This window comes from Aulostomus chinensis, chromosome 8 (genome assembly GCF_037954235.1).
Source record: "Aulostomus chinensis isolate RoL2024-O1b breed Wild chromosome 8, RoL_Achi_v1.0, whole genome shotgun sequence".
Classification (NCBI taxonomy): domain Eukaryota; kingdom Metazoa; phylum Chordata; class Actinopteri; order Syngnathiformes; family Aulostomidae; genus Aulostomus; species Aulostomus chinensis.
Genome location: NC_141327.1, coordinates 13,386,933 through 13,402,439, shown reverse-complemented (window position 1 = coordinate 13,402,439; position 15,507 = coordinate 13,386,933). Strand labels below are relative to the sequence as shown.

The following is a 15,507-nucleotide window of genomic DNA, read 5'->3' as shown; positions in this document are numbered from 1 at the left end:
TTGTTTAACCTGCGGGTAAAGGAGAATGGTGAGTGAATTAGAATATTGGCAGGGGGTCATATACTCATGATGCCTCGCACACATACACATGAATACACACAAATTAAGAATAAACCAAAACACATAAATAAGTGCTCTAAAATGCACAAGCACAGAGATTAAACCACATAAATACAGATTCAAGTCATCCTACACAGGACACACTTACACTCTCATCCAGCGAGCACACCTGCACATATGTAGATACACACACACACACACACACACACAATACTAGCACAACTACCCTCCTGTCTTCGTTGAAAAATTGCTTACATCCAGTTTTCTCTGCATCTGTATGAGTTCATCTTAGAGGCAACAGATTAACAGATACCTGTCAATACTGTGGAGAAAGGTGTGATTAATGTCTATACTTCACACTGCCCTGGGCCATTGTCATAGATGGGGAGCACGCGCGCGCGCGCGTGTTGAGGTTCTGCCACTCTGATATAACAGTCTGTTTTTCTGACATGTGGGAGTTTTGTCTCTGTCAGTGTCACATTCATATATTTCAGATGCATCTCTGCAACACAGACTGTATTACCGTGCATGACTGGTCTACCTGTGAATCTTTAATGAATGCATATCAGTGCTGTTGATTTCAGCTTGTGTGGGTGTGGGTGTTGGTCGGGTGGGTGGGTGTGTGTGGGTTTGTCATACATTAAAGGGCTTTATGTCCTCTGTCATTTAGCCCATTGTCAACTCCAGTTGCAACGTCTGTCCATTCAACAAGCCTAATGGTCTGTGTAACGCACTCAAATAGCTCCACAAGCTCCCACCTGTTTGTGTTGTTTTAGTCTCTGTGTGTTTCATGTGCGGGGGATGAAGGTGACCTGAAGCTGAGGCCACACAAATGTAAAGGTTGAATGGAATGTGCAGAATTGTGTGTGTGTGTGTTTGTGCTGGTGATAGCGTGCTGTTGTTGCACTCCCTCGATACTGAAAAAAACAGTCTCTACATTAGTAGTGAGAAATACTTTACAATTACGGTGCAGTAATATCAGTTACTAATGCTTAATTACCCCATTTGACAAGGGGTTATAATCAGTTACTGATGTTCATCTTAAAATTACAGCCAACGTATGTGAAAAAGCTTGGGGAGGTTATGATGTTATCAAGGAGCTCGTCTTTGAGCTGAGTCATCAAGAACAGCTGGTTATTTATGCTCAAGAATGCTTATGCTGCACTTCCATTGTATATAACTAAACGCTACCTGACCATTTGTAGTGTAGCCTTACTCTGAGAGGTAGCAGCTAGAATAACAGTAAAAGGCCCAAACACATGGAACTAAAAAAAAAAAAAAAAAACACACAAAAATAATGTTCGTTTGCTCCTGCAGCAGGTAATTGCTCACCTCTCTTCCTTGTTTACCCACCGAGATAATCTCCGTCCTCCAGTCTCCTGTTACACACGTTCATACTCTCCTGTCTTCTCATAACCTCCTCTCTAAAAAAGTAAATACATAAATAAACTACACTCTAAAAGTAGTCCTTCCCTCTCTTCTCCTCCCACAGACCCTTAAACTCTCTCCTTCCCTCCGCTGTCTTCCACCCTGCTTCCGATCGTGTCCTGTTTATCGCAGATTTCTCCTCTTTTGCAGCTCATTCGCCTCCCACCCTCTTTCGCCTGTTCCTCAGCTGTGCCAAAGGAAATCATCCATGAAAAATGTTTTGACCCTCCATAATTGCTTCTTCCCACATGTTTCCCATCTCTTTGACGCCGGCGCCACGTGACCGCTACAATCATTCACACACATAAACTCATTCGAGTGTATACACACACTCATCCACCCACGCAGACATGTACATACAGATGTACAGACGGAAGTATTATGGCTCTGTACTTATAGAGGCAGATAAACGGCTGCCACACAGGCACGTTCCAATTTTAACAGTATAGATGCTTGTCTTTGGATTGAAGGAGAGGACCCACACTCATGGACATAATACATGAGATATAGAAGTGTCCATACATGTGTACAAGTCAAATTTGAGGGGGAAATTAAGTGGGAATGATTTTTAGGATTTCTCTTCACCCTCATCTTGTTGAATAAATTGTTCAAAAATGCTGAGACTATCTTGTTCTTGTTTTATTAAACTATTCTTAATGTGCGCTGGCTTCGTTTGATGGAGGGATCCCGATCCAGCACCACCTTAATACCTTGTCACGAGCGGTGTTTCATTCTTCGACACACGCCTTTAAACACACACTCTCACTTGAACACACACCTGCCTCCCACACCGCAAACAGCGGGCCAACCTGACACTTTCAATTTGGGGAGAATGTCAGCATTAATCCAACGTTACACCACAGCAGACAGCTGTCACTCCCTCTCCTCTCCTCCCGCGTCTTCCACCTCCCATCTCTTCTCTGACTTCCAGTCTTCTCATCTTCTACTCTTCTTTAGCTCCTCCTTCATTTGTTTCTGTCTGGGTTTTAGTTTTTATGGAAGTAAAAACAGAAATTTAATTTTCATTACCTCACATAAACACCAGTCGCTCCTCGTTCTCCAGTCCCATTGCCATGCCTAAGTTCTTTTGAGGTTTCCAGCATTATTGCAACCCGACTATTCAGATTACATTCAGGTTATGTTACCAACCGTGACAGAGTCCTTTCCTCTGTAATGCAACAACTGAGCACTGCAGCTTTTATTGGGGAGCTAAGAGGAAATGACAGGTGGGCACTAGGGACCCGTTAAAGGCATAGGCCTGACATTTAGAGATATACACTGCTATTTTCATTTACTCCATATACGAGATGATAAGTGCACATATACATTTTTCATCAGTTCTTGGCAGTGCAACAGCAACCAGCAGGTAGAGATCAAGAGATGCACTGGTGACTTTTAGCCTCCTTGTTTACTTGTCTGTCTACTATGTAGATGGTTGAGGGTTCGAGTCCAGCGGTGGAAAATGCACATACAACACATATGACATTAGCATTAGCACAAACACTTATGATGTCAAAGAATATCTTGTAATCATTTGATTTTTCTTCATAAGTTGACAGTACCAAAATGATCAAGACAGGAGGTGGTAGTTTAGTTTGTGTTCAGTAGTTTTAATGTTTTAGCTGAATGATGTGCAAAAGTGCACTTTTTGTTTACATGCTTTTGCATCATAAAATCTGATAGTTTTGGCCATAATTTGCAATATAGGAACTCATTCCTAAAGCATCAATTCACTGACTGCCTGGCTCATGTGTGGCTGTGTTGTGTTACCAAATGGACTAGCACACTAAAACTGTATGTCTGTTATACGGTTATTTGCAGCATACATAAATATTCGCTTTGATAAAACAGAAGGCTTGGAGTATTTGATTAATTGTGAAGCCAGTTGACATCTTCTTCACTTAAAATATATTCAAAAGTAGACTTTTATACATTGGAGTTGATCAATATCCCCCCAGAATCGATATCAGCATCCTTGGTTGCACAAAAGTGTTCAACAGATATCATACTTTAAATTTATTGAAGTACTTGACTTGAACCCTCTACAGCTCTGCTCCGTTTACGTGTGTGTGTGTGTGTGTGTGTGTGTGTGTGTGTGTGTGTGTGTGTGTGTGTGTGTGTGTGTGTGTGTGTTGTTTATGCAGATCAAGATGTTCCCCTTCAGCCAATGTGGAATAATTAATTACACTAATTGGTTCTGGATCCCTCATTCCCCTTTTAAACTTTTCTTCTTTGATTTATCTCATCCCTTTATGTTCATCACCTTCCAACAGCTTCTCACACACACACAAACACACACACACACACACACACTCTCGCTGGATGGTTGTAATTGCAAACTTAACCCTACACAACTTTAACCCTCCCTGTTCCAAACCTCAACATGTACATGTGATAAAACATAAAGGTTGTGGTTGTAACAGTTTAGGAGGAAACGTTATGTGGCATTTTACTGGCCACCAGTGTGCTGCTAATTTAAGAAGCCCAAGACTCGGTCCTACTGCCTTGTTGACATGACGACGCGTAGAGGAGGGAAAGAGCAGCGGCTGCATTTGAATAACAAGAAACATCCTTCTCTCTAAGATTTTCTGTCCATAGATTTTTTTTCTTCCACTTTCATTTTATTCTTTTCTATTTTTAACAGTAGTGTCTCCCTTTCATAGACAGAAAGACCAGAAGTCAAAGAGTAACTCCTATTTTCCTCTCTCTGCTCCTGGACACAGATGGTACAGCATCTTCCTTTTGAAAAGGGACCATTAAAGGAGACTCTCAACTCAGAACTGTCCTTTTGCTATTAAAGCATAGGTTTTTCACTGAGTGACCTTCTCGTTAGTGTGTGTGTGTGTGTGTGTGTGTGTGTGTGTGTGTGTGTGTGTGTGTGTGTGTGTGTGTGTGTGTTTACGTTGCAAGAATTTTTCTCAATAACTTGACATAGACCCATGTGGGCACATGATCTGTCAAATCCATTGGCCCCATCTAGAAAGCCCCCTCCTGACCCGCCCTCCAGAACAAGCTGATTGAAGTCCCTTGAGCTGAAGGTCTAGTTGCATTGGAAATCATTGAGGAAAATCCCTTTGCAAGTTCTGGCCAATATCACAGGTATTAGAAACTGCTTTCATACAGAGGAGACTCAAATTTACAAAAGGGATGAGAAGCTCCATGACTAAGCCTCTCTGAAGCAGCTTTAACCTGTGTTTCTTTTTTCTTATTATTATTATTTGTGAAACTCGTCTAAGTAGTTTTACATTTTCTCTATTTTTAAATTATTAGGACTTTTTCTTTTTCTTTTTTTTTTGATACAGATTTAGTTGTACTTGTTTGAAGTGGAACAAAATAATATGAAATTAGAGCCGGAGCGTGCTGTCCTCCCACTGTTTAAATCAAATTTGATCAAATGTCATTGTGCACAAAATCCATCACAGCATGTAAGACATTAAAGATGGTGGGAACGTCAGTAGTACAGGTGAATACACCAGCAGCACTCGGTGAAAAGGTTCCCCTGGAAACAATCAGAGGTTATCAAGATATCTCCATGTTTTGAATCCTTCCCTTCACTCCTTTGTCTCTTCATCACCCAGCGGGCTCTCCTCATCATCACCGCCTCAGAGCAGAGTGTAGATCTTTAATCAATGGACGTGTCCCCATTTTATTGTAAACTTCTGTACATTTTTCTCCCCTTATGTGTTTGAATGTACTTATAATCTAAGAAAGCTCATGCAAACCTTCTCAACAATTTTCATGTTTAACATATGATGTAATTGTTTGATTGTTTGAATCTCTCCTCTCGGGTGTATTGACACACGTTGCTTGCTCGATAAACGATCTCTCTTTTATTTTCTCAGATTGTTCTAGAAGCAAACACCATCCGGCTGGGCAACATTCCCCTCGGCAGTGCGGTGGACCCACTGGAGGGGGCACCAGCAGGCACCACCTACACCAAACAGACTGTGTACGAGCTGTGTGCATGTGCTAACGGCAAGCTCTACCTGTCCCCGGCTGAGAAAGGCTCTACCTGCCAAACAACTAGTAACTTTTGCCTCTGGAGCTGAAAGTGAGAGCCACTACTTGTGGACCGTTGAGTTTGAAGCTAATGCTAGCCAACAGACCGAATCAACATGGATTATGGCTTGGGAGGGAAGCTATCGCCAGCTAACAGACCAAATCATCATGGATTGTTGAGTGGCGAGAAGTTCTTGACCTTTTAACCAATCATATAATACGGATTACAGCTGGGCGGGATGCTGATGTTTGCTAACAGACCAAATCATCACAGACTGCCGCTGGAAGTGGCGCTAATGCCAGCTAAAGGGCTTGGCTAGAAGCTACAGCCAGCTCACTGACAGAAGTGGACTGGTCATGGTGGTCAAGACAATGGACGACTTGGAAGCAAAAGCCAACTGGTGGCTGTGTCATAAGACTCATCATGGGAGGACAGTCACACTGTGGGACACCGTTGCTGTCATTATATCTCTGAAAGTCATACAGGCGACATTTGGGTGGGTGGGGGGGGATGTGGCCTGAGAACAGCAAGTACTTACATGTACAAGTGAGTTATATGTTCACTGTATGACCAAAATACCCTGGAAACCCCCTCCTTCTTTCTTTTGGATCAGCGGATATGATGATGATGATGATGATGATGATGATGATGATGGACAAACCTGCCAGCAGGGACATGGACAAGCACCCTGGGTTCACATTTGTGAGGACAATGGCGTAACCCTCCTGGGTAGCGAACACATAAATTAGACAATGGTTTAGTTTAGTGGGAAGCTAATGCTAGCTAACGGACCAATCTATACCAGAAAGGCCTTCCCCCTCCTCCCCTCTAGTGATTCAACCCTCCCACATCAGTCTGCACCTGACAATGTTTTTTGACCCGCGTAGATCAGTGCAAATATCTCTCCTCTGACCCCGCGTTCACCAGCTTTTCTCTGCGCATTCTTTGAATCGTCACTTCTCTGTCATTTTTCATTAGTGTTTCTGATCTGTTCTTCTGTCACGTCTTTACAAACCTTGAAACTTTGAATAATTTGCCACTGCGCCTCTGTGTCTCTTGTCCACGCTTTAGTTCCTGTTAGGAGGAGACATTATTATGTCCATCCATTTTCGTCCACTCGTCTTGTGTTGTTGGACACACTTTGATACTCGTTCCCATCATTACAGCTGTACCACGTACAGGGTTTCTCCTCCTGGTAGTCGGTGTCGGCTCAGGTGGGTGCTCTGACAGACCAACAGATTTGTGGTATCAGGCCAGTTCCTCTGGCAGTCTGGTCACAGTGGGACAGCAGCCAGACCAATACGGGTCTTGTTATCGAGTATTTACATCCTTTCTTACCCCAGATCTTTTATGTGGCATTTCTCATATTATTGCAAAGCCAAGTCATGGCTTTTTTTTTTTTTTTCCTGTCATTCTTCTGCTGTTATTCTTCCATTTTCTCATTCTTCGGCTCGTCTTTATCACGTATTTTGCCTTCCTTAACCTTCCTACACCACTCTATTTCCACTTCTTTGTCCTTTTCTTAGCCATCGTTCCCAAAGTTACACATCTTGATGTTTCCCCCACAAATTTCTCCTTCGCTAACTCACCTCCTCTGGCCATCCCCAACTCAAATATCAGGAAATGTATCCCTTTGCACCCTTTCAAAAGTTCAGCAACCTATACAAGCAACAAAAGTCAAGAGGGTCGGCACTTCTATTTTGGGGTTTAATGTTTTCTATTGTAATCTCAGATGGGGAATAAGTGTGAATGATCTGCTATGTCTGAAAATGATAGGAAATCAACACCTATGTGTGGCAGAAATCCCCCCCAGAGGACATTCTGAATGGGTTTGGTTGAATGTGAATGGACTCAACAGGATTAAGGCCCTGATGCGTATTTTTCTTTTTTTTTCTTTTTTTAAACAAAGCGATACACAGGTGCCTTTGCTGCTGTTGGTAAAAGCACATCACAGTCTGAACCTTCACTCTACCCTCAGTGGACCGTCTGCAAGTGTCTCTGGACAAACTATTTATCAATCTACCTATCTATCTACTAAGTTTCCTGCCCCCCCCCCCTTCTCTCCTGGTTTTTAACTCTCAGTACACCCTGCTGAAGAAAAGAACAATTCCAAACCTAAGTTTAATTTTCTGCTGTTTTCCCTTATGATTTTATTCTTGATTAAAAAAAAAAAGCACAAATTATGCCATGTATATAACAATACCAATAAAATACAAAATTAAATATTGTTTTTAAAGAGAAACCCTGGAATCATCAGTGTCAATTCATCTCACGCAAATTATTTTCATGCTTTGATTTAGCTATGTTTCTAATACTACTGCTTTTAATGCAGTTTTCTTTTTTTCTTTTTTCTTTTTTTACATTTTCACAGGTTTGCCAGCATAATTACGACTTATAGTATGGACATACTCTTAATCCGTTCAAAATAATCTTCTTTTTTTTTTTCTTATTTCTTGATTGGTGTTGGACAACTTCTCTGCAAGCCCTGTCAAAATCGTAAATCATATTTTGGCTACTTTGTTTTTCATGGTGAAACTGAAGAGTGCTTAAAATATCTTTAAATTCATCTCTGTATTAACCACATCCAGAAGATGAATTTGGTCATTTTCCCGTGAGGTGGATCATTTATTACCTCTCATGGGAAAGCCAACTGAACGCATCACAGCTATCGTGACGTCATGTATGATCTCAGTCTTTCTCATCTGGCTGTATGCTCAATAATCCAACGACACAAATAAAAAAGCAGCACCAGTGTACGACTTGAAGACGTAGGACAGACGATGGATGTGTGAGATACTGGAGGATGTTTTGAAAGTTTATAAATGGTTGGAGTTGGTCTCCATTAGCTTCAGGCTATCAATATGTGGCTGGCACCAAACTGTGAGTACTGAAAGACAAATTACACCTGTTTTTTTGGTGAAGTGACATGTGAACAATGGCTGGAGTCCGTCCGCTGTCCCGGTCCTCTGAATCCTGTAAGTGGGTAAACACGCACAACACCTGAGCCTCAGAGTGACTCGGCTAAACTGACCATCATTAATGGTGTTTAATCCATCCGAAATGTAGCACGGCTCTGTTGCTCGTCACTCATTGAAGCTGGTACTGATTACAGCTGATCTGTAGAACTCTCAGCGGTTCCTGCAAAGTACGCGTTGGAAAAAGCAACGTCTGACGCGTTCACGTCTCCTGCTGATCCTATGGGTTTTGCGGCGATTCTTTGAAGACCAGAAGGAAAAGCAGCACCTACCAAGGCTGGCAAAGATTTAGCGCCCAGAGCAACTACGATGGGTGAATAGAACTCATTTATCAAAAGAAAATCAAAGGATGGATTCAGGTACAGTTGATGCGTCACTGCTCACTCTCCTCGAGAAAGAGGTTATTCATAAAAACTCCTGTATCTGAATCAGTAACAACTGAGCGGGTGAGGTTACTGGCTTCCTCCAGGTTCCTACCCTCAAAAAAATAGAGCTTGTAGAGTAAAGCTGAGGTCTATAAACTTTCCAGTTTAGATACTAAACAAACTCCTAATTTAAATTATTAGTTTTCAAAGTTGTAAACTTCAGAAAAGCTCCCAGTCGATTTATCCAGGACAGGAACCATTGATTTGTTTGCTGTAATTTTTTTTTTTTGTCACGACTTCGTGATACACTCACATTTTACTATGGATGTGTTACTGTGGTTTTTCCTATTCTGAATGATCTAAATCAATATATTAATGAATATTGACATGAATTTGAAGATGACGGTGGACATGGACAGGGCAGGCTGCTGAGCCAGGCTGTGTGAAGGAGGCTCAGTTCGTAGACCTGCTCCAGTTAAACTTTCCTGTGATGAAGATCATTCTCATCATCAATCACTGGGTGATGTCACTGGTTAAGAAGAGAGCTGAGGAAGCTCAACAAGGCCGGAATGTGAAGGCCACGTTGATCAGCAGTATGGGTGAAGACCGTTTCAGGCATCCGTGCGTACATTATACATATGTATTTTTAAGCCACACAGTTTAGCAAAGCTGCAGATCAAAGCAGCTAATTTCTTACTTCAAGTTTCCTTCATATTTCTTTGGTCCTGGTTGTCTGAATTTTCCCCAGTATAATAACTTGTACTGACAGTTGCATGCAGCTAAATTCACTCCAGATATACAGTATGTTCCTGGTCTGCCCCGGCCTCGTCTGGTTGCTGTTAAAAGTGATCGGTTTGAGATTGCTGGGTCATGGAGATGTTGGATGATGAAGTAACTACATCATACATGACTTAAGTCCATTTCAGCTCAAACAAATGCAAAGCAACGTGTTCGGTAAACCCAGACTGTCGCCCTCAGCTCCTGCTGAATAAGTTAGCATTTTCTTGTTTCTGACATTTGTCATGAGACCATCCAGTTGGTCACCAAAGCAACGGATGTTGTCATGTTTTTGTGTCCAGGTTGTAGAAGTTCTTCTTGACTGAGGCTTATATCACCAGACTATATTAGGTCATTACATTTAAATGCCGATTCTTTCAGCATCACATTTATCAGTGGCGGGTCGTTAGTGATTGGTGAGGTATGACCAGTTTCATAAATCACATGAGTGTATTTATAACTTTCAGATCCACGTCCGTTTCACGCTTGTTTGATAAATGAGGGCCAGTGTCTGGAAAGTTTCAAATTGCAAAGTTTTTTCAACAGACAAGGAAGAAACAAGTTGTTTCCTCAACAGAAAACTGTTCGTGTCTCAAATTCTCTGGATGCACCAACTAAGTCTCAGTACGCCAAGGTGCAAGCGCATCTGGCTCTGAAAGAGAATGGGAGATGACACGCGGGTTGCGTCGGTGTTACACCCAGATTATTCATCGTAGAACCCAGAGGCACTTGCATCACGAGCCTTAGACCTTGTCCCTTAGATCATTTAGTGAAGCCTTCAGTCCTGCAAATTTTAAAACCAATCAGCTGGCAAAAACTGGATAAGAAACACTGCATTAATTTGTGGAATCTTAAAGGTTTTTGCAGCAAAAGCCGCACCGAGCTCATCTATCATATCAGCTCAAATAAATGAGACACAACCTTTCTTGTGATCTAGCAAAGATGCAACCTAATTTCTTTGCTGGGCTGGTGGGTAATGGAGCTGTTATGATTTATTAACATGAGACAACCTCCTGAAGCAAAAAAGCACTTCCTTTCCTGCCTCTGCCTCCAGATGGGAGTCAGGAAACCTTTTCTTCTCCAAAGCTGATTCTAACTTTAGTGTTAACCCCACCACCACCACCATCACCACCACCTCACCGGGGGGCTGGGAAGCTAAACGGGAACTCTGGAACAGGAACCATCACACGAACAGTCAAACGTGACAAAGTTGGGAGTAAAACCAGTGCCAGTGAGCTTTGGCCTGTGGTCCTCGACCCAGTGACTATACTGGGGTTGACTGTTCTTCTCCACCTTGGCACCAGACTGGTTGGAAAGGTGCTGGCTGTGTTTTCGCTTCCACATCTCCTGAAACAATTCAAGCTTTCACCCGCCATGATGTGAACATTTCTACCAGTTACAGCCTGTTAGCTGGGTTGGTGGAAGGGTTCTACACACAAGCCCAAACCTGCTCAAAGGTCCCATTATGATATATAATTTGAGTGAAATTTATGGTTAAATGTGTTTAATTGCTTGGGTGTGAGCGTTGAGCTCCAGCTGTCTGAACTGTTTGACAGATGAATGTGTATCCAAGAGCATCAAGAGTCCTGGATAGGGGGGTGACGCAGATGCAGTCAAGGTCTGAGGTCCTGGTGAAGAACACGCTACCGTAGCTGGTTGAGCTCAGAGGACCTTAGGAGGAATAATGTTGGAAGCCGCATCTATTAGGCTATTTGATGTACGTACATGCTTGCGTTTAGCAAAGGGAAATTTCAAGTTGGCTTCTTTAAATTTTAGTTACAGCTTATCAACTCTTGGCACGAGGCGCGCTTCCAGGCTCCGTCTCGTTGCCCACTTCCAAATAAATCTCAAAGAAAAGAAGAGGGCGTCTGAAAGCCTCTCCTCTATGGAAACTAACGAACAAACAAAAACACTTAAGACTATGCTTGGTCTCTCTGTGCACGTCAGGGTTTGTCCACGTCTCAGCAACAACACTGGTCCAGAGGCACACAGTTCCCTTAGTTCTACAGAGGTTTACAAAATCGCAAAAAAAAAACACCAAAAGAAAACTTTCACATTAATATCAAGTTTGACCACTTTTTGTTTAATCTACTAATTCACACCTATTATAGATGAAATATCCATAACAACTACAATTTAACAGGGGTGAAGTCTCTAACTGTGCGGTTAGCTTCACAACGCTAAGTCATGAATATGCAGGCTGAGGATTTGTTTGTCAATTTGCTGTGAGTCAGTCTCTCCCTGCAGCAGCAGCAGGACCCACATGAGCGTCTCCTAAGTGAGTCGCAGACCTTCATGCACTCAAGCACAGCAGCTGGAACTTGACTGATTAGGCTCCTACGGCCTAAATATAAATGAACCCTGACAGCAAGGACGGGATCTGTTAGGATCTAAAGGCCAATGAGATTGTGAGCTTTTTCTTCACCTCAGGTGAGCTGTTACACAAGCAGGAGCAACCGGGGCACCTCGGGGTGTCCCGGGGTGTCCCGGGGCACCCGGCGGCTCAGGAGCTCCGGCGCTAATCTCTGTCCTTCAGCAAGACGCTGAACCCTCATTCCCAGCGGGCAAGCCAGTGCTGTGTGTGGAAAAACAGAGACGATATTCTAAAGTGCTCTGTGTACTTTTTTAAAAAAAAGACACTTTTTCTCCATTTTACAGTAACATCAAGCTGTTGGTGTTCACATTACTATGTTGGGTTTGACTGCAGTCATCATTAAAATGACTAAAACATGACACAGGTCGTGCAACAAATGCCATTCGTTTTATACATTTATGAATACACAGGATTTTTATTGTTTAGGAAATAATTCATAATATTTTACGAACAGAAAGCAGTTTTTGGCAGATTATTAATCATTTCTTGAGCATATTACTGTACTGCTGCCTGAGCGCACTTCAGTCTTGCTGCTGAAGAGTAAAAATAGAGTGACTTTAAGACGGCAAAACCATTTTTTTCACGTTCATGAGAACACAAGAGAAAACAATATCCGACTCAGGCCCACCAGGGCAGCCTGCCTCGTCTCACTGTGCAGCAGAGCTGACGTTCGTCTGAGTCCTCCTTTCTCCTCCTGGGTTAAACGCAACAGTGCCTGTCAGTCATTGCAACCTACACTGTGGTCGAATTACAGTGATAATGCTTTCCTTCTGAGTGAAAACGTCATTATCTAATTATCACGGTATGTGTAGAATAAACCTCACTAATGCCACTAGTTCTTAAGTTATTACAAAATTAGGTAATATTGTGATAAATATTAGGTAATATTGTAATAAATATTAGGTTACATTGCAATTGTGCCGTAATCTGGTAGTGTGTCATTTTCTGCGATGCTGCATTTTTGTTGTTGTTCCTTTTTTTTATGCAACAATTGTTAAATTGAACCCCAGGATGTAAGCGAAGGGCAGCAATAAAAGAGCGGAGTAATTAAAACAAGGAATTAAGGTGTGTATATGATGGTGAGTGCTTTATTTCTTAAAATAATCCTAATTTCTGCTCTTTTTAGAGCCTTTCTACACTTTGAAACATGTCCCTTACACTGTGTCTCATGCGCTCTAGCTCTAAAACACACACACACACACACACACAGCCAGCAGAAGTCACCTTGGCAGCCACAATGCCCTCCAGTTGCTTCGCTTGTCAGGCTCAGAGAGTCGGAGCAGCTTGATGTCATTGTTATTGTTGTAACTGTTGTTGTGTACATCGGCCACCAGGGGAAGAGTGCGATGGCCCCGGGTCTCTGCTCTGTTGTCAATGACAGTCAATGACACTCCACTGCTGAGTGAAAAGGATTAGCAACTCTCTCTCTCTCTCTCACACGCAAACGTATATATGTGTGTGTGTGTGTGTGTGTGTGTGTGTGTGTGTGTGTGTGTGTGTGTGTGTGTGTGTGTGTGTGTGTTTTAGAGCTAGAGAGCACGAGAGACAGTGTAAGGGACATGTTTCATAGTGTAGAAAGGCTCTAAAAAAAGCAGAAATTAGGATCATTCGTCTTCCTGAGGCCTGGGAGCTTGAGGGTTCTACGCAGTATCTTAGCTGTTCCTAGGATTTCGCTCTTCTGGACTGAGGTTTCAGGTGTTGTTCTTGGAATCTGCTGGTGCCACTCTCCCAGTTTGGGGGTTCCTACTACCAGGGAGACCATGTCAGCCTCGACCTTCCACATCCATTCTGGTTGTTCTTTTAACCCTGGTACTTTTCGACCTTCTCGTGTTCCCTCTTCCTGATGTTTGTGTCAGCTGGTATCACCACATCGATCACCACTGCACTTTTCTGCTCTTTGTCCTCCACTCCTATGACCAGTTTTACTTTAACTTGAAAAAACATTCTTCATGCTATAGATAGATAGATAGATAGATAGATAGATAGATAGATAGACAGATGGATAGATAGATAGATAGATAGATAGATAGATAGATAGATAGATAGATAGATAGATAGATAGACAGATGGATAGATAGATAGATAGATAGATAGATAGATAGATAGATAGATAGATGGATGGATGGATGGGTGGATAGATAGATAGATAGATAGATAGATAGACAGATGGATAGATGGATAGATAGACAGATGGATAGATAGATAGATAGATAGACAGACGGATAGATAGATAGATAGATAGATAGATAGATAGATAGATAGACAGATGGATAGATAGATAGATAGATGGATAGATGGATAGATAGATAGATAGATAGATAGATGGATAGATAGATAGATAGACAGATGGATAGATAGATAGACAGATAGACGGACGGACGGACGGACGGACGGACAGATAGACAGATGGATAGATAGATAGATAGATAGACAGATGGATAGATAGATAGATAGATAGACAGATGGATAGATAGATAGATAGATAGATAGATAGATAGATAGATAGACAGATGGATAGATAGATAGATAGATAGATAGATAGACAGACAGACAGACAGATAGATAGATAGATAGATAGATAGATAGATAGATAGATAGATAGATAGATAGATAGATAGACAGATGGATAGATAGATACAGTATCACCTGTCACTGGATAGATCACAACTCTAGAGAGGCACTCCACTGCATTGGCTTGTGAACTTGTCCAAGGCTCACATCCATTTGATGTCCTCACTGCCTCATTATGAGACACAGAATGCAGGGGAAAACAATGAAAAATGAATTAAGAATATCAATTTCAACTGAGGCTGCATGGTGGTGCAGTGGTCAGCACCACCATGCAGGAACAGGGAGAACATGCAGACTCCACACAGAAAGATCCTGTGCTGGAGCCGGGACTCGAACCCAGAACCTTCTTGCTGTGAGGCGACAGTGCTGACCACTGCACCACCGTGCCACCTGCTTACCAATTCACCACAATAAAGAAATAAAATATCTAGAGATTTCTAAGCTAATCGATATTCATTGAAAAAGGAACCAAAACAGGAGGACATAAATTCATTTTTCAGCAGTATGGAACTGCAACGTCTCAGCACAGATCAAGTCAACAGACTGGACTACGCCATTCCAGAAAAAGAACTCTCCCCTGCTCTCAATCTAATGCTAACAATAAAGCACCAGGCCCCGATGGCTTCCCCGCTGAGTTCTACAAACACTTCTGGCCTATTTTATTCCTACTCTTCATTAAAGCAATAACTGAAATTCAACAAAATTCAAGATCCCCAACACATGTGAATACAACTACAATTTCACTCCTCCCCAAACACAATAAAGATCCAGCCGTACCATCAAATTATCGTCCAATATCCTTAATTAATGTCGACATAAAGATCCTCAGTAAAGCTTTAGCACACTGAATCGACAAATTCATCCCATCATGATAATAATTCAATCAGACCAGACCAGCTTCATTAAAGACAGACAAGCTTCCAATCACACACGTTGACTGTTCTATGTAATTAATTC

At 42.1% G+C, this 15,507-nt stretch overlaps 1 protein-coding gene across 2 annotated transcripts in view; it reads left to right on the top strand.

Annotated features, from left to right (window-relative positions):
- LOC147257257 (zeta-sarcoglycan-like) overlaps nucleotides 1-8,101 on the top strand; it is a 345,523-nt gene extending 337,422 nt beyond the window's left edge. For both annotated transcript variants that reach the window (XM_086211072.1, XM_086211073.1), the window contains exon 8: nucleotides 5,331-8,101. In XM_086211072.1, coding sequence (XP_086067198.1) covers nucleotides 5,331-5,537 — 207 coding nt within the window. In that variant the 3' untranslated portion in view covers nucleotides 5,538-8,101. The remainder of the gene's footprint in view (nucleotides 1-5,330) is intronic.
- Nucleotides 8,102-15,507: the final 7,406 nt, after the last annotated feature.